The sequence below is a fragment of the Gorilla gorilla genome, chromosome 21 (genome assembly GCF_029281585.2).
Source record: "Gorilla gorilla gorilla isolate KB3781 chromosome 21, NHGRI_mGorGor1-v2.1_pri, whole genome shotgun sequence".
Taxonomy (NCBI): Eukaryota; Metazoa; Chordata; class Mammalia; order Primates; family Hominidae; genus Gorilla; species Gorilla gorilla.
Genome location: NC_073245.2, coordinates 58,950,414 through 58,969,842, shown reverse-complemented (window position 1 = coordinate 58,969,842; position 19,429 = coordinate 58,950,414). Strand labels below are relative to the sequence as shown.

General features: G+C 46.9%; 1 protein-coding gene across 2 annotated transcripts in view; it reads right to left on the bottom strand.

Moving 5' to 3' along the window:
- Positions 1–4,923: 4,923 nt before the first annotated feature.
- Positions 4,924–19,429, bottom strand: part of SLC2A10 (solute carrier family 2 member 10) — a 26,618-nt gene continuing 12,112 nt past the window's right edge. The window contains exons 2-5 of one of the 2 annotated variants that reach the window (XM_004062308.4): positions 14,747–16,030; positions 14,085–14,207; positions 11,600–11,735; positions 4,924–7,487 (exon numbers count right to left, since the gene is read on the bottom strand). In XM_004062308.4, coding sequence (XP_004062356.3) covers positions 7,409–7,487; positions 11,600–11,735; positions 14,085–14,207; positions 14,747–16,030 — 1,622 coding nt within the window. In that variant the 3' untranslated portion in view covers positions 4,924–7,408. Of the gene's footprint in view, positions 7,488–11,599; positions 11,736–12,752; positions 12,904–14,084; positions 14,208–14,746; positions 16,031–19,429 lie in introns of those variants that run through there. The other variant, XM_055373119.2, reaches the window with a different exon arrangement.

The window sequence follows — 19,429 nt, the reverse complement described above, 5'->3', positions numbered from 1 at the left end:
CGGTAGAAGGATGCAGGATAGAGCAGAGAAAATGGACAGGTCTGTAATTTTGGTAGTGGCCCCCTGTATTGATCAGGCTGTTTGGTTGCAAGTAACAGACACATACAATAGCAGTGGCTTAAATGAGATAGAAGGTATTTCTCTTTCACGTAATAGTCCCAGCTAATGTGGCAGCCCTGCTCTGTGATGTCAGCAGGGATCCAGGCTTCTTATAGCTTGAAGCCCCGCCATCCCTAGGATGTTGTCCTTGTCTGCATGACCCCAGATGATTCCCTAACACACCTCTATTTCAGTCAACAAGAACAGAAGATGGAAAAAGGAAAGGACACTTCCATTCCATCTGAGGCTATGCATTAGTAAAGTCACAGGCTAAGGTGCTGTAACAAAAGGGACCCTAACATAAGTTGGCTGGAATAAGGTAGTTGATTCCTCTTTCATATAACAGTCCAGTAGAAGGTGTTGAAACAGGGCCACTAGATACATTAGTTCATGAAGGTATCCATGGATCCAGCCACCTTCCATCTTGTTCCACCATCCCCTTGTCTTGGTCTTCATGGTGAAAGCTGACCACCATATACCCACCCTGGCCTGCAGAAAGGGGAAAATGCATGTTGATTTCATGCAAACATCTTCCTTTTCAGGAAATGACCCAGAAGATGCCACATTGCTACTGCTCACATCTCATTGGCCAGAACTTAGTCACATGGCCCTCTTGCTGCAAGGGAAGCTGGGAAAAGTCATCTTTAGCTAGATGGCCATGTATCCAGCTAAAACAAAGGGATTTCTATTATTAAAAAGAAACAAGGGAGAATAAATTTCCAAGGACAGCTAGTCTTCTCTGCTATAGGGCTTGCCTGGAGCACATCACTTGTGTTCCCTCACATCAGACTGAACTTGGTCACATGGCCCCACCTGGCTGCAAAGGAGCCTGGGAAATGCAGTGTTCGGTCTGGGCAGCCATGTTCCCAGCGAAACATCAGAGGCTCTGTTACTATGCCTAAAAGAGATGAAGATATCAGGGAACATACCTCTCCTGAGAACTTCTGTTCATTCAGTGAAGTATGAGGCAGGGTTAGCAGCTGAGAGTGAGGGAGATGAAAGAGACAGGACAGTTTCAGTCAAGGAGACCATATCAAATCGCTGAATTGTGGAGCAGGAATGTGTGCCATGAGAGGGTTTGGAGGGTGAGTCTGAGGTTTGAGCTCATGGACTTTAAGTGAAACCTGTTTGTCAGGTTGTGTGACTTCTCTCCTGCAACATTCACAGCCCACGTGCAAGCAGAGAAGATGGGTGTGTAAATTGATCTGAGATTAGCATTACCAAGTGCACAAGGGGGTGTTTGCAAAGGATGGATTATAAGGTTGGGTTATGGGATCTTGGATGGACAAGAAGGAAAGTGAAGGCAGGAAGAGGTTCATAGATTCTGGGAAAGGGGTGAGGTCAGGGGTTAGCATTTAGAGGTCAGAGGTCTTCATGAGATCAGAGAATTGTGGTTATGAGACAGTATTGAGGTATTAGCAGAAATGTAAGGATGTGGTGACCGGGAAATAGGATGTTTGAAATACAGCCTTGGAAGAGTGGTGTTTGAGGCTGAGCTCCTCAGGGTGTATGAAGTAAAATGAAACATAGGCTTCTAGGATTTCACAGTCCAGGAACTGGGAGAGGCCAGACCGGTGAAGGGTAACCCATGAGGATGTTATTTACTTCTTCCTGGAAGGACATTGGCTGCAGGGACTTCACTCTACTCTAAACTAGTTCCATGCTGAAGGTCAATGCTTCTTTCTAGGAGGGTCTGACATGAGAAACTAACAAGAGGTCAACTTTCTCTTGGTGCTCATGACTTCCTTGATGTTCTCACCTTAAAGCTGTATTTACCAGAGTCAGAAGCATAATACCAGTAGCACTGGAAATGATTTTAGGTGGTTCACAAACACCATATAAATATGATGAGTTGCATTGTTGTTCTTTCAATCCAGACAAAGAGAAAGTCTTCAGTTGTTGCTACTATGTCTTGAATACCTCTCTCACACTTGCTAAGCTCCCCTTTTCATTACAGAGCAGACCTCAGGTTCAGAATTTTCAGTAGATAACAATGGCTGGTGAGGATTTAGTGAATCTGTTGCTTTCATAGTATTTTATTGTTTTCTTCCTATTTCTGCAGTTGATATTCACTTTGTGTGTTCACCAACATCCAATGACTATTTTATAGCATCAAGTCAGATCAAGTCAGTCCACTGCTCACACCCCTTCAAGGCTTCCCAACACATCTGGAATAAAATCTGAGGGATTTCCATGGTCTGGAAGACCCTTCATAATCAGACCCCTGCTAAGCTCAGCCTCCTCTTCTTCCATCATTGTACCCTTTGCTCACACCCCCTTAATGTTCCTCTGATATGCCAAGCTTCGTCTCACCTTGGGACCTCTGCACGTGCTGTGCCGTGCCATCTGCCTGGGATGCTTTCACCCAATCATCTCATGGCTCACTCTAACCCTTCATGCAGGTCTCTGCTCAGATGCCAGCACCTCAAAGAGGCTCTTCCTGACTGCCCTAGCGACTCTAGCTAACATGGCATGAAAGCATCTGCATCTGAACCTCACCCAATTTCTCTTTAGCTTTGTAACTTTTGTTAGCACTCACACTAATTAACTTCTCTCTACCTACTTACTTTTCCCTCCTTCTCTCCTTCCTTCCTTGTTTCATTCATTTTTTCTTTTCTTCCTTCCTTTTTCCTTTCCTCTCTCCCTTCCTCCCCATCTCTTGTTTAGAATTTATCTCCTTTACTAGAGCTCCATGAGGACAGGGACCTTGTCGTGTGTTCACTGCTGTGACCCCAGGGTCTAGAACAGTGACTGGCATATATAAGACACTCAATAAATATGCATTTGAAGAAAAAATAGGTTAACATAGTTTCCTTTTAAAATACATTTATTTAAGTGGAATAGCAAATAAATGTGAAGAAAAGCATTCAGCAAGAAGTCTGTGTAGTACAATCTGGCAAATAACCAAATGTGCTAAGTGATGGGCATATTTTATTAAAGGACTGTGCACAAGACTGAGGTTTGGGAACTGCTTCCCTGAAGTGATTCTGGAGTTACTTGGGGGAAGGAGAAGAATTTCCCAGTGCTCTCCCTGCAGACCAATGAACAGACTGTCTCTCTCTTCTGGTTGGTGCTAAAGATCTTTGAGCATTGGCCAGGTGTGGTGGCTCATGCCAGTAATCCCAGCACTTTGGGAGGCCGAAGTGGGAGAACTGCTTGAGCCCAGGAATTCGAGCCTGGGAAACACGGGGAGACTCCATTTCTACAAAAAATTAAAAAATTAGCCAGGCTTGGTGGTGCATGCCTGTAGTCCCAGCTACTTGGGAGGATGAGGTGAGAGGGTGGCTTGAGCTCCAGAGTTTCAGGTTGCTGTGAGCCAAGATCACACCACTGTACTCCAACCTGGGCAACAGAGCAAGCCCTGTCAAAAACAAACAAACAAACAAAAAACCCTCCTAACTGAGCACCTAGTTGGTGTCCCCCAAATTTTTAGCTTTCTTTAATGCCCCCTTCTCCCCATCCAGACTACCACCTCGTCTTTGGCCTCGTTACCCTTACCTAAAGCCAGATGGCCCTGGAGGCTGTTGGGACAGTTAGCCATTTAGGAGCACCCACTATGAACCCTGCACTAAGTGACTGACATGTGTCATTTCTGAAGAGTTAAGTAGTGTCATCCCCATAATAGAGATGAACAACTCCCCAAGTCACGCACCTAATTGTGCCAGTATAAGATGCTTGAGGTGTGGACTATTTTCATTCCCTCCAGGTGTCTTATAGTTCAGGTTCAGTAATAGCCCCTTCACTCACCCAGTTCAAGTGCTTGGGTATTCAGTTTGCTTGGCATTTTATTTTTCAAAAACTGTGATTCTTTTTTTTTTTTTTTGAGACAGAGTCTCACTCTGTCACTCAGGCTGGAGTGCGGTGGCACGATCTCGGGTCACTGTGACCTCTGCCTCCTGGGTTCAAGCAATTCTCTGCCTCAGCCTCCCAAGTAGCTGGGACTACAGGTGAGTGTCATCATACCCAGCTAATCTTTTTATTTTTAGTAGAGACGGGACTTCACCATGTTTACCAGGCTGGTTTCGAACTCCTGGCCTAAAGTGATCCACCTGCCTCGGCCTCCCAAAGCACTGGGATTATAGGTGTAGGCCACCAAGCCTGGCCCAAAAGCCATGATTCTTTAAGGAGATTAAGCCAAGTGCCTCAAATATGCAGAAGAAAGGAATGTTTCAGAGGGAAAAACATAGAGATTAGAGGCACAGACTGAGGTCTGTGATCTAGCCACGGAGTATTTTGTTTAACTTACAAGCTATTTTTAAGTTTGGAATCAACCGCCAAAACTTAAAAATCAATAAAATTTGCACCAAAGTGTGAATTTCTGGAATTTGTTGAAAACACAGACGGCCATGCCACATTGGGCCCACATTCCTACATGGCAGCCACCAGTTGGAATTGAGGGTCACATGGCAGCCACCAGTTGGAATTGAGGGTCAGTCACCCTTATAGACAGACCCTGTGTTTCCCCATTTCCACAGACCCCACTACTCCCTAATGTCTTAAATGGCTTCACTCATTTATATTCCCTACCTGAACGCCAAGTTTATAACCTGGAGCAAGAAAGGGAAGAATTCACCCTAGGACTAGGAGAGCATTCTTCCAGGCTGATAGGAGAGGAAAGGAGAATTGAGTGAGGTTTATGGGTCCCTGGAGAGAGAAGAGATCTGAAGGGGCCACAAGCACAGCTCTAAGCAGTAGTGTGCTGGTAAATGTTTAACAACAGCTCTCCAGGGAAGAAAGTGTGTGTATGTGTGTGTGTGTGTGTGTAAATTTTACTACGATAAAAGATATGTTTGTTGCACACAACTTACAAATAATAATAAACTCTTTATTGTAAATACTCTTTATTGTAAATATTCTATCCTAAATTCCATATAGCCAATTAATTCTTACAGAATCTTTTGTTAATTTTTGTGTGTATAAATTTTACAGAGATAAAGGATACGTTTGTTGCACACAACTTACAAATAATAATAAACTCTTTATTGTAAATATTCTTTATTGTAAATATTCTTTATCCTAAATTCCATATAGCCAATTGATTCTAACAGAATATTTTGTTAATATTTTTTTTTTGCCAAACCTTGTATCCAAAGCCAACTATCACTGCGATTTGGCCATGATTTGACAAAATTAGACTACAAATAAAAATCCCTGATAACTGTACAGCTAGGCACTGAAGAATGGGTATAGGTTTGGCATGAATGCTGGTTGAAATTTTTGTTTATACTAGTGAGGAAGACAAAAGTAAAACAATGAAAATGAATGTCAGAACTCCTTCTTAAATGATTTGAGCAGCTGTCAGCTGAAACAGATAACAGTGTTCAACTACTGGAAGAATAATCCCTCCATTTTTTGGTGCTATACACAATGTATTGGCTACAAACAAGACATACTTTAAAGTTTAATTTGCATTACTGATATTTTATCCAGCATGTTCTGAAGTCTAGAAAATCAAAAAACAATAAATCAAGCCCTGATGTGTAGTCCTCTCTAATCTTTGTGATACAGAAACACTCCCCACAGCCAGTTAAGCAACCAAAGACTAACATGATGTCATTGAGTGGGGAATCAGGAAGAGATGTGCGGTGTCTCCTCTAGGTCTCCATAAGAGTTACTATATAGAAATAGCCTCAAAAGCACAGATAATAGTAACAGGTAGTAAAATTAGGTAATGAGTTTTGAGTATAATTTTTTTGTTTTAATGTAATTTGTTAATTATAAATTTAAATCATTTAATTTTTTATAATGGCTGTGTTTACCAACTTGTAAAAATCCTGAAAATGTAGCAACCAGCTCTCACAAGCTTGGCAAAGCCAGCTCCAGCACATCACTGGATACAAGGGAAGCATCTAGAATGGAGAAGATAGGAGAACTCGAGAGGCCAGAGTCCTTGGGGGCTCTGCCAGCACCCATATTTGCACGCATGGATGACAAAGCATCCAGCACCTAGGATCTATTTTAGCTCTTCATTCTCCCCAGCATCTGGGAGCTTCTTGTCAGTCCCTTCCTTACATGATCTGCAGTCATAGCTACTTGCTCAGTCCCCCATCTGATTCACCCTGACCCTTTACAGGATCCAAAGGAGGGACCTGGGTAATGAGGATAAGTAGAAATTTCCCAGGCCCTGGACCAGCTGGGGACCCTCCTGAAAGGAAACAGGGTCTAAATATACCCCTGGGACATAATTATCCCCATTCTACAGATGAGGAAACTGAGGTTCAGGGAGTTGTTATTTACTCAAGTTCAAGGGCTGCCAAGAGGCAAAGGCAATATTGACAAGCAGGTTTGTTGGCCTCCAAACCCATCTCCTTTCTGCAAAGCCATCCTGCACCATCCTGGAGACAGCTCCTAGACCAGCATTTAGAATTCCAGCTCACTGGAGTCAGGAGAAATCTTAAGAATGACCTGGTACAGGCTTCCCATTATACAAATGGGGAAACTGAGGCCCATGGTCATTCCTACAGCAATGACACCAGCAGACCAAGGACTAGAACTGAGGCCTCCCGTCAAAGAGTCAGAGTTGCTGGTGAAGGATAAATATTCTGGGTAAGAGAATTAGAGGGGTCAATAAAACTCAGATAAAAGAGTCAAAAGGCCTGTAATCCTAGCACTCTGGGAGGCTGAGGTGGGTGGATCAGTTGAGCTCAGGAGTTCACGACCAGCCTGGCCAACATGGTGAAACCCCATCTCTACTAAAAATAAATTAGCTGGGTATGGTTGCACGCGCCTGTAGTCCCAGCTGCTTAGGAGGCTGAGGCACAAGAATCGCTTGAACTCAGGAGGTGGAGGTTGCAGTGAGCCGAGATCAGGCCAGCCTGGGCAACAGAATGAGACTCCACCTCAAAAAAAATGATAAGAGTAAAAAAAGAGACTTCCCCCTTCCCAAAATGTCCCAGCCAGTTGAAAAAAGAGATTAGAAAAGATGACATCCTCATTTGGATTTAGGGGTGATATCGGGAGAGACTTCCTGTCAGGATTGGTACCCTTGAGATTCTTTGAGAAAGTCCATGGTGCAACAAAGACTTCATAGAATATTCTTCTTATAAATACTGCAGAGATGTGCAAGTCAATGGGGAAACTGAGGCATGAAGCTAGATCCTCAGGAACCTTCAGGGCCTGAGACTCAAAATGAAGAGTTGGGCATTCTCAGACTTTCATCCTTTTTACCCCAGCAAAAGCAGACCACCTTTGGGGGCAGGGGCCACTCCCAAAAGACCAGCTGGAACTTGTGCTCTGGGGCCTAGGAAGCAGGACGCTGGAGATGGTCTGCCGAAGCCACAGTTCCAGAATTTCCAGGCAGACGGATTCCTCAGGAGGCCGCAGAGACCTCAATGCGGCTGTACTGGATGCCAGTGGAGTTCTGCCTGTGGCCAAAGCTCAGGGCAAACCTGTCAAACAAAGAATGTGTGGGATCAGGGGGTGGCAGGGCCTGGGGCCATCCCTGGGGAGTGGACCTTCCACTGGGGTTCCCACCCCCCAATCCCACCTTCACTCCTACCATGACCCTTCCTGCCTCCTGCCTTATTACAAATGTCCACCTTCTCTCACCTGGACCCCCTAGCAGCTCCTCCCTGGTCTCCCTGGGTCTTCCCTGGCCTCCTATAGCCCCTTGTCACCATTGCATCTACAATGACCTTTCTAAACACAAAAATCTGTCACTCTCCACTGATATGGGTTGGATCTGTGTCCCCACCAAAATCTCATGTTCAATTGTAATTCCGTGTTGGAGGTGGGGCCTGATGGGAGGTGATTGGATCATGGGGGCAGTTTCTCATGAATGGTTTAACACCATCCCTTTTGGTAATGTCCTCGAGATGGTGAGTGAGTTCTCATGAAATCTGGTGATTTAAAAGTGTGCAGCACCACCCCCTGCTCCCGCCATGGAAGATGTGCTGGCTGCCCTTCGCCTTCCGCCATGATCGTAAGTTTCCTGAGGCCTCCCCGGAAGCTAAGCAGACAACAGCATCATTCTTCCTGTACAGAGTGCAGAACTGTGAGCCAATTAAACCTCTTTTCTTTATAAATTACCCAGTATTTCTTCATAGCAATGTGAGAATGGACTAATACATCTGCTCAGAAGGAGATCATCATCATGCTCAGCCTAACATCCCATCTTCTCACCATGGCTGCCCTCCCCCACACCAACCCCTCCAGTCCCATTTGCTCATCACGCCCTGGCCACATAGGCCTCCTGTCTCTCCCTTCAAAACTCCTAACTTGTTTCCACCTCTGGGCCTTTGCTCTTGCTGTTCCCTCCACCTAGAACATTTCTTCCAGCTCTTGAAACTGTTTCTTCCGCTTGAACATTTCTTCCAGCTCTAGAAACCGTTGACTTTTTCTCGTAATTCCAGTCTCAGCTCAGAGCGGCCTTCCTTGAGCATCATTCATTCAGCCAGAGATATGATTAAAGATGACAGTGCCAGGCACTGTTCTAGGCCCTGGAAACAGGGCAGTGAGTGAAACCAATATACAAAAATATCACCGTGCTTGTTGAAAATTCCTGATACACTTGTAACACAAATGCACCCATAGCTGTTTGCACCCTAGCTAAAGAAACTATCCATTTCCCAAATCTGCTGTTCACCCCCTGGTAGGTTGACCTGCCTTATTTTCTTCATGATATAAAAACTCTGAATTATCTTATTTGTGCATTTTTGAGTTTTGTAGTCTATCTCTCTCCTATACATTAAAATATAACTTCCTTCTAAGTCCAGAGACAGGGTCTCTCCCGGTCATGGGTCTGTCCCCACAGCCTACTACAGTGTCCGGCACTTGAAAATATTTGTTGAAGGTTGAATGAATCGATTCCTGAGAAACTGGGATAAAACAGGAATTTTTGAATTTTTTTTGTTATATCCCCTGAGGGATTGGTAAAGGTCTCTTTTGAGCAGAAATAACCTGATAAGAAGGCAAAATAAACAACATTTCGGCAACCAATTGCCATTGATTGATGTAAGAAGATTTGAGCCCCTTGTGCTACTCCCATTTTTGGGGAACGTGGCATGTGGCTTGACTGGACTGTCAATCAAGGATCTCTGCCCTATCCTGGCTAAGTTAGGGGTTAGGAGGTGGGCACATAGACCAGCCTTGGCCAATCAGACTTTCTCCTGGGACCATGGCTCTTGTATGGAGGACACAGGAGTGAAAACAGTTGCTGCTGAAAAGACTATCCCATTAGTTCCTGCTGTCAAAATCCCTGGACATGCCCTGGTCCCTGTGTTCCCAAAGTCGAGTTTCTCTCTCTCTCTGTGGCCTCTGATATCAAGAGCCCCCTGAACTCTAGGGACAGAGATGATAAAACACAGACCTGCCTCCGGACTCCACCAAAACCCCTAACTTCCTGTCTTCTCCAGAGTCATAGCAGACCCAGCCTCCAGTCTCCAAGGGCTGGCCTTGGCTCCCCCATGTAACCCCAGGTCCAGAATGACACCCCGCAGCTGCAGTCACATCCTGCCTTACCGCAAAGCTGGCTCCCACCAGCGTTTCTGCCTCCGTTGCTTTTTATCCCAGAGGATGGATTTGGAATCTTCTCCCAAGAAAACCAGTGTGGCAGAGATGCCAGGCAGCTGTCTAGTAACACAGCCCTCGATTTTTAGCTGGGCACATGGCTGCCCAGATTGAAGACCACATTTCTTGGCCTCCCCTGCATATAGGTGTAGCCAAGTTCTATGGAAAGTCATGTGGGTGGAAGTGACCTTGAGGACTGTGCCCACCCCTTCCCCTCCCCCATCCTCTGGCAGGTATGTGGGGGTGCACCTCCTTAGGCCATGCAGGAAAGGTGATATGGAAGAGGTGGCACAGCAACAAGACAGAAGGAGCCTGGGACCCTACATGATCTCATGGCATGCAGCATCCACCCAACCCTGGACCCCCAACCGACATTTGGATGACTTCAAGCAGCCAAATCGATTTCCTAACTAATACAGCTGGGTTGCTGAGGCGCCTGCTGAAACTGCAGAAGGTGCCACTCAACAAAGTAGGAGAGAACATTCTGGGATGGGGAGGACTGGGTTACAGGTTCTTACATTAGGATCCAGATTGGGGTGGGGCTTAGCAGCCAGTGCAGGGATGCTAGTCAATAATAGAATGATTTTTTAAAACGTTTTATGACTTCCCAGAAACAGAATGGGCAGTCAGGAGCTGGTGACTATCACCTACTTTTAAGAGGTAACTGGGGACATTTGCCAAGGATGCTTAGGACTGTAGCACTTTGAAGTTCCTTCTGAAGCTCCCATTCCACTCTTCTTTTATTTGAACAGCCTAAGGTCTCATGATGCTAAGATTCTGAACTCCCCTCAATAACCTGAAGACCTGATGTGATCCTACCCATCTGGCCTGTCTGACCCTCCACGCTCTTCCCTTCCTCCCTCTGTTCCAGGCACACTGGCTTACTTGTTGTTCCTTGCACATGCCAGATACATGCCCACCTCAGGGCCTTTGCACTTGCTGTTCCTTCTGCTTAGAATGCTCCTCCCCTCATCATTACATGGGTGCCTCCTTCTCACTAACTTAAATTCCACCTCCTCTGAGAGGACTTCCCTCCCTCACCACCCACTCTACTTCAGCCACAACCCTTTTCTTCTTTGTTCCTCCTGTGTCAACCTGGCCCTCTCAACATATTTCGCTCTGCTTCATTTTCTCCTAATTACCCATCACCAACTAAAACGCTCTTGTTTATGCATTTGTTGGCTTCCCTCCCCCATCAAATGGAAGCTCTTGAGGACAGGAACTTTGTCTTCCTTAATCTCAGCATGTTTCCTGAGGCTCTGAACACTGTCTGGCACATAGTAAGGACTTAATAAATAGCCACGGAATGAATGCATGAAGCCCACAAGCGTTTTGAATGCGATGTTTAAAGGCCATAGTTATGATATTTTGCTACTCCAAGGTCCTGTGACTCTAAGATAGTTTATGGTTTTAAGATTCTACTCTTCTAGCCTCCTGTGATTCCATAATCAAATGATTTCTAAATCCCCATGAGCTGGGTCTTAAAGTCAAATGAAAAGGCACTGTAGGGAGACACAAAACAACTCAAGGAAAACAGTTTGTGTGTGACCGGACAAAACTCATAGTGCCGGCCGGGCGCGGTGGCTCACGCTTGTAATCTCAGCACTTTGGGAGGCTGAGGCGGGCGGATCACGAGGTCAGGAGATCGAGACCACGGTGAAACCCCGTCTCTACTAAAAATACAAAAAATTAGCCGGGCGTGGTGGCGGGCGCCTGTAGTCCCAGCTACTCGGAGAGGCTGAGGCGGGAGAATGGCGTGAACCCGGGAGGCGGAGCTTGCAGTGAGCCGAGATGGCACCACTGCACTCCAGCCTGGGCAACAGAGCAAGACTCCATCTCAAAAAAACAAAACAAAACTCATAGTGCCCAGGCAATAAGGAAGACAGGAGGAATGCCCGCTTGCAAAAGGAAAGCACAAAGACTAAAATCCTGAAGCTGTGTGCTTGGGGTGTGCTACAGCTCTTCCCCCAGACCCACCCTGTCAGCTTCCTACCGTCTCTTCTGGAACTGCTGGTCTATCTCTGCCAACGACTGGCCTTTTGTTTCAGGAACAAATAAATAGATGAAGCCCAGGCCGAGGACAGCGGTCAGTCCGTAGAGCAGGAAGGTCCAGGACAAGCCGATGGTGCCTGGAAACAGGAGGGCGGGAGTGTAGGCCCAGGACCAAGCACTCTGGCCCCGCAGCCTGGGCCAACTGGTAGGTTCTAGGTCAGGCATGGAAAGTCAGTTCACTCAAAGCAAATGTTCCCGTTGGTCAATTTGCAGAGTGACCAATAAGCTGTCAGTGAAGTACCTTAAAGCGGAAATCTCGCTGATTGTCTCGAAGGCGGGGATGAGCCAGGACGCAAGTCCACAAGCACAGAGACAAAGGCAACTTGTGTTTATGGGAAAGGCCCCTCACCCACATCTAGAGCACTATCCCGTGGAGCACGCTTGGGCTCCGAAAGCCTGGCCTGAGGGATCGTGGATCCAGCTGAGTGGCCAAACAGCTGCATGGACACGGCCTTGGCAAATCTCAGTTTGAAAAAAAAAAAAAATCCTTAGAAATTTCACGAATTGGGCTTGGTGCCGTGGTTCACGCCTGTAATCTCAGCACTTTGGGAGGCCAAAGTGGGAGGATCACTTGAGCTCAGGAGTTCGAGACCAGCCTGGGCAACATGGTGAAACCCTGTCTCTGCTAAAAATAAAAAATAAAAAAATTAGCTGGGCATGGTGGCACACACCTGTAGCCCCAGCTACTCGGGAGGCTGAGGCTGGAGGATTGTTTGAGCCCTGGAGGTCAAGGCTGCAGTGAGCCGAGATCATGCCACTCCGCCCTGCACTCAGGGCGACAGAGTGAGACCCTGTTTCAAAAAAAAAAACACACCCAGAAATTCCATGAATCGGTCATTCAGTGAATTGGTCATTCAGAGAATTGAGTTTCAGCCAGTTTGACCTGTGACTGGTTTGGGAGAGAGGACAAAAGCCACAGTTCAATCCCAGAGTCAGCCTCCTCCTAGAGCCTCCAGTGGGTCTCAGAGCCAGCAGCCAAGATGGGAATGACCCTGAGTCATTTGATGTCATTCATCCCAAGACAGAGAAGAGGCTGTGGAGGAAGGGTCTTTGTCAAGGTGGAAGACAAATTATGTTTTGGAAGCCATTCTCACCTCTGACAGCCACGTCCATACCTCCTTTAGGCAGCCTCCCATGACCAGCTGGACCTATCGCCAGCAGGGAGAGCAACGGGCTGGAAAGCAGTGGGGCTGGTTCTAGTCTTTTGACTCCCTGGCTGGACGGGGTAAGGATGTATTTTCCCATCTGTGAAATGGGGATGATATATGACACAATTCTAATAAATTCCTTCCTTCCTTTCTCCCTCCCTCCCTTCCTTCCTCCCTTCCTTGTTTCTCTCCTTCTTTCTCCTCTCTCACTCATTTACTCCACACAAAGGGAAATGCTTGAAGACTGAGGCTGCAGGGAGAAGCTTGGATTCCCTAAGACTGGGGGTGGAAGACAGCCATGATAGGGGGGTTCTTCCACTGGGGTTTCCCACAGCACTGCCCCCCAGCCTCCCAAGTTGGCTGCACCTTTGGGAAGGAAACTCTTGGCCATAGGGAATAGGAAAATAACTGAACCCTAAGAACTGTGCCTTGGGGACCACAGTGAAGGAGCCTGTGTACTCTGGCCCAGATGAGCAATACCCACTGAAGACCAGGGCCTGGAGCCATGAGCATCACAGCATCTCAGAGTCATTCCCTGGTGTTCTGGGCCCACATCATTTCCACCCCATCCCACCACACCTCAGAATGGGTTTCAATGCTAGGGAGGAAGAGATGATGTCACCCAAACTTGATTTGAGAAAAACTTCCAGGCCAGACACGGTGGCTCATGCCTGTAATCCCAGCACTTTGGGATTACAGGTGGATCACTTGAGGTCAGGAGTTCAAGACCAGCCTGGCCAACCTGGTGAAACCCTGTCTTTACAAAAAATACAAAAATTAGCCGGGCATGGTGGCGGGTGCCTGTAGTCCCAGCTACTCGGGAGGCTGAGGCAGGAGAATAGTTTGAACCCGGGAGGCGGAGGTTGCAGTGAGCTGAGATTGTGCCACTGCACTCCAGCCTGGGTGACAGAGCAAGACTCCATCTCAAAAAAAATTAAAAATTAAAAAGAAAAGAAAAGCCAAGAAAAACTTCCACCTGGCAGGTGTCATGAACCAGTTTAAGCCAGTTTGGAGCAAATAAACATTGCTACTCTTACTTCTGCCGGTTGACCTCAGATGACCTCTCACCAGTACTGGGTGTAGACCATCACCCATTAGCTGGCCTGGGGAGTTTTACAGTGCATATGAGGGTCCTGGATGTCGTCTTGGACATTTGGTGATGTTTCTGCACAGAATAATAGTTCTGCAGCTAATACATAGGAAAATCCAAAAATTTCTGCTTTAGAGTAGGGAGCTTGGGCCACAGAAAAAAAACGGACTTGTCTGGGAAGGACTCACCAATGAGATCGAGGAAGGAGAGGCTGATGAAGAGGTTGGCCGCCCAGTTGAAGCTGTTGCAGAAGGCGAAGGCTCTTCCTCGTATCTCCACAGGGTAGATCTCGCTGAGGACAAGCCAGGTCACTAGGGTGGGAGAGCAGGAGGGCTCCTGGGCTGTGGTGGGACCTGGGGCCTGGCACCATCAGGTCAAACATGCAGCCTCTCAACAATGGGATTTTCTAGTGTCAGGCTCCTGATACTAAACTCCCGCTCCCATTCCACTATAAGAATTACAGTAGAGTCTCAGTTTGCTGAAGACTGAGAGGTTTTCTGAGACATGAGACTTTCAATGTCGAGATGGGAACAGTCTTGGACGAACTGGGATGATTGGTTTTCACCCTATTCATTAAATTCCTTCCAGTTGTGAGCTATCCAGGCTTTAAGGGACCTGAAGCTCAAATGACTTGGGGAGCCTTTTAAGGAATACAAATTACAAACATAAAATTAGGCACTGGCCCTGGGAGGAGCAACTGCAAGTAAGTGAGGGGCCTTGAGGCTTCATGGTCAACCCACCTCTAGTGCCCCGCTGACACCCTGCCAGGTCATCAGGGTGGGAAGTCCCCAAACTTCCCCCTAGGAGGGGTAGAAGGCTCCAGAGTCACCTGCAAGAAAACTCCACTTACCTGGCCCAAACCCAAAGGAGAAGGCACTGACAAAGACCATCAGGCACAGCAGTGCGGTCCAGCGCAGCAGTGCATGTCCCCGGGCGGGCAGAGGGGGCCCAGGGAGGGCAGAGCTCAGGGCCAGCTGAGGAGGGGCTGAGGGGTCTCCAGATCTGGGATGGGGCTTGGTTTTCTTAGCAGTGGACAAGATTGGCTCCCTTTGGTCCTCATTGGTCCTTGGAATGGGAGGTAGAGAGGAGTCCTGCAGCAGGCCAGAGTCTCCAGGGAGGCCTGTCTGCCCGGTGGCATTGGGCACAGCCAGGCAGCTTGGGCCTGAGTCCATGGGCACGGCAAAGCTGACAAGGCCTATGCCGCTGACGGACAGGGCCATGAGGGCACAGCCAGCTAGCAACAGAGCCCTGCGGCCTGCACGGTCCACCAGCCCCATGGCGGTCAGGGTAGCTGCCACCTTCACTGCGCCAAGCCCCACGGAGGCCAGCACGGCTGAGGATCCCCCATGGAAACCAACGGAGCTGAAGATGGTGGAGGCATAGCACAGCACGTTGGGCTGCCCTGTTAGTTGCTGGAAGAGCACCAGCCCCAGGCCCACTGTGGTCCGGCCTCGCATGTTATCCCGTGCCCTGAAGAGGTCCAGAAAGGAGTACCGTGGCCTCCCCGGGCCCAGCTTGGGGGCCTCACCTCCCTGGAGTGGGATGAGGTCCTTGTGTGCTGCAGTCTCATCTGTACCAGCAGGGAGGAAGAGGAGGCTGAGGGATTGCAGGACAGCAGGTGCAGTGGCCCAGCCGAACATGTGCCTCCATCCCCAGGGGGTACCAGCCAGTGCATAGTTGAGGGCATAGGAGAGCAGGATGCCCACGGTGATGCCTGCCTCATAGAGGGACACCAGCACTCCCCGCTGCCGTGGCCCCACCAGCTCTGACACGTAGATACAGCAAGCCATGGAGGAGAGGGAAATGGCGAAGCCAACCACAGTGCGGCCCAGGACCAGCCAGGCCAGGGAACCAGCCAGGCTCAGGGTCAGGCTGCCTGCCAGCAGCACCAAGTTGCTCCCGAGGATGGCTTGCTTCCTGCCATAGCAGTCAATGAGGAAGCCACCAACCAGGGAGGCGAGGAGAGCCCCCAGGAGCAGGCTGCCCACCAGGAACTCCTGCTCCAAGCAGCTTAGCCCAAAGTCAAGCTGCAGTGGCAGCAGGGCACCTGATATGACTGCCAGTTCATAACCAAAGGTCAGGCCACCCAGCAAAGACACAGAGGCACACAAAGGCAGGACAGGTGGGGGGTGGCCTAAAAAACAAAAGTGACAGGGACAGAGTTAGAATGGTTCCTTGTCATACCATCCATCCATTCAACCTTCCCTCCATCTGTCAACACCTCCATTTATCCATCCGTCTACTCCATCTATTCACCATCCATTCAAACCATCCATCCATCCATCCATCCATCCATCCATCCATCCATCCATCTGTCCATCCATCCACTCCATCAATTCAACCATCCATCCATTCATCCTCCATCCATCTACTCCATCTGTTCAACCACTCATTCAACCATTCACTGATCCATCCATCCATCTATCCATCCACTCCAACCATCCATCCATCCATCCATCCATCCATCCATCCATCCATCCATCTACTCCATCTATGCAACCATCCATCCATCCATCCATCCATCCATCCATCCATCCAACCACCATCCATCTACACCATCTGTTCAGTCATCCATTTAACTATCCATCCATTCTTCCATCCACTCCATCTATTCAACCACCCATCCATCCATCTATGCATCCTCCATGCATTCATCTACTTCATCCATCCAAATATTCATCCATCTGTCCATTTATCTATACCTTAATTCACCCAACCATCTGTCAATTTGTTGATCGGTCTATCTACAAATCCATCCATTCATCCACCCATCTCTGTATTTCATCCCTTTATATACTCATCCACACATCCGTCCATCCATCCATCCATCCATCCATCCAAATTTATTTATCTGGCATTTACAACATGCCAGGAAGTGCTCTTAGGGCTGGAATACAGCTGTGTTGTCCAGGATCTAAAGTTCTAGAAGAAATAGGAAGATGATAAATAAGTATATAATTTCAGACAGTGAAGATGTCATAAAAAATGAAGCAGGGAAAGAGAATTAAGGTTGATGGAGTAGTACTATTTTAAGGCCTCTCTCAAGAGCAAAAATTTGAGCAGAGATTTGAGTGACGTGAAATTCCCAGGAAAATCTGGGAGAAGAACATCCTACACAGAGTGAACACAAAGTACAGAGGCCCTGAGGTAGGACAGTTCTTGGTGTTTGAACAACTATGGATATTAATGGTTAGTACTTATATGGCCCTTACTAAATGCCAGAATCTGTTTTAAGAGCTTTATATGTATTTTCTCATTTAATTGTTACAGCTACCCTATAACATATCATCCTCCAAAGTGCAGAGAAGTTAAGAAACTTTCTCATGGTCACATAATAAGTAAGTTGTAGAGATGATGTGGCTAAAGTGAGGACCTTTAATCACTGAGGTAATCAGACAGGAGGCCAGAGGCTGAAGCCCAGTGAGTGAGAGTGATGGGAGATGATGAGGCAGGAGAAATAGGCAGGGGCCAGACCATTTGGGGCTTTGCAAGTCAAGAGGACAATGAGGAATGTCATTCTCAGTGGTTGGAAGCCTTTGCTGGCTTCAGCCAGGAATGAGGTGATCTACTTTTATTTTTCATTTTTTATGAGTCCCAACAGGAAACAAATCGGTCATCTAATTTTAATTTTTAAACTATTGCTCTTGCTGTTGTATGGAGATGCTAAATGAGGTGAATGTGGCCCAATCAATGTCCATTCACCCCTTTTTCTTTGGTATCAGGACTACATCCAGCTAAAAGACTACATTTCCCACCTTTCCCACAGCTATTGGTGGCTACTAAGATGGAAGAGGGAGTTTTTTTTGGTGGGACATTGAAAAAAGCTCTCCAAGAAGAGGGTGAGGAGGGAAACAGCTGGCTAGATCTTTTTTGCCCTTTTTTCTAGCTCCCTTACCTCTTGTCTGGAATGCAGGTGAGATGACTGGAGCTTCAGCAGCCATCTTGGAACATGATGGGGGGTAACCATGAGGATGCAAGCTACACACCGACATAGTAGGATGGAAATATAGAAGAAGAATGGGTCCTGATGGCAGTAAGCCTACCATACCAACAATGGATTGTCAATCTCCATATATTTTTATGTGCTAAGAAGAAAATCCCAACAATTTCTGACTTAGTGAAACTATGCTATTTCCAGTTTCTATTCCTAGCAGTGAAACCAAAGAGCAAGAGTAAACCCAGGTTGGAAGGCTAGTACAAGGGTCTAGGTGAGAGTGCTAATGAAAACTAAGAAGAAATGCTATATAGCAGGGAGCTGCCAGTTAAGATCAATGAGGAACACGGGCTGCATGTGAGACAGCAAAGAATGGTGGGGATTGCCAAACTGGAGAGTTCATGCCTCATCTAAAGTCACAACACAGCTCCAGGTATTGTTAACACGCCAGACTGTATAATCTCTGGCAAATTATTAGAAGAGTAACTGCCATTTCATGACTGATTCCTATGGGCCAGGCATAATGTAAGAAACTTTAAACGCATCATTTCATGTAATCCTCACAACTGTAGGAAAACACCCTGTTGCATGGCCAGAGTGAGGCCATCTTGAAGTGAAACCACCATGATGATGGATATTTGGGTCCCACATACCAAGTTGTTCTACAGTAAGTTCTTTAAAAATGCCTGTAGCATAGATAACCATTCATAAAGATGCTTATCCAGCCTCTCCAGTGGTCACAAGTCTTGGCAAGAAAGTCTGAAGACATGATCAGCTGCACATGTTTTATGCTAAAAGCTTGATATATTAAGAATACTTTCTGCAGGGCAGGTATGGGAATCCACGGTCTTGTGGCTACCTGAGATATGGCGCCTGTTTTTATGTCCCTGTGAAATTTCCTTCTGCAAGACTGGATTTGTCAGCCTCTTTCTTTGGCCTCTCAGCTCCTCAGCCTTCAGAGGTAGGTTTGCATAGACCTGCTCACCATGGAACAGTAACCTCCTGAGTTAGGTATTATTAATATCTCCATGTCACAGATAAGGAAATTGGAAAACAGGAAGGTCAAGAACTGCCAGATCTGGTTTTTTTTTTTTTAAAGAGAAACCATAAATCCAGATTTTTGTAAACTATTTTCTGATTTTTAAATGCTGTTCCAAGAATATATAAAAATATTCTTTGAGTCAGACAAAACACATCTCAGAGTGCAACCCATAGGTACCAGTTTTCAACTGCTTCCACATAGAAACAAATCTTCAAGGAATACAAGCCTCTGGGTGTAGTAAACATTTGTTACTTCTTCTGTCTGCCTGGAATCTTTTCCTTTGAGGAAGAGCCCCTTCCCCACTGATGGGGTTACCAGTCACATGTACTCTCCACCCACACATAGGGATGAGCAAGTGGGTCTCAGGGAATAGCTATACATAGACAGGAAAAAAGAACTACATTTTTTGAGAATTTCAAGTTACAGAAACAAAATAGTCATTGGTCATGCTGTGCAGAAGGCCTTTATGAAAATGAAACCAACACAGATGAGAACAGAGCCAAAAGATAACAAGAAATAGATCCCAATATTATTGCATGAACCCATGGATCTAGCAG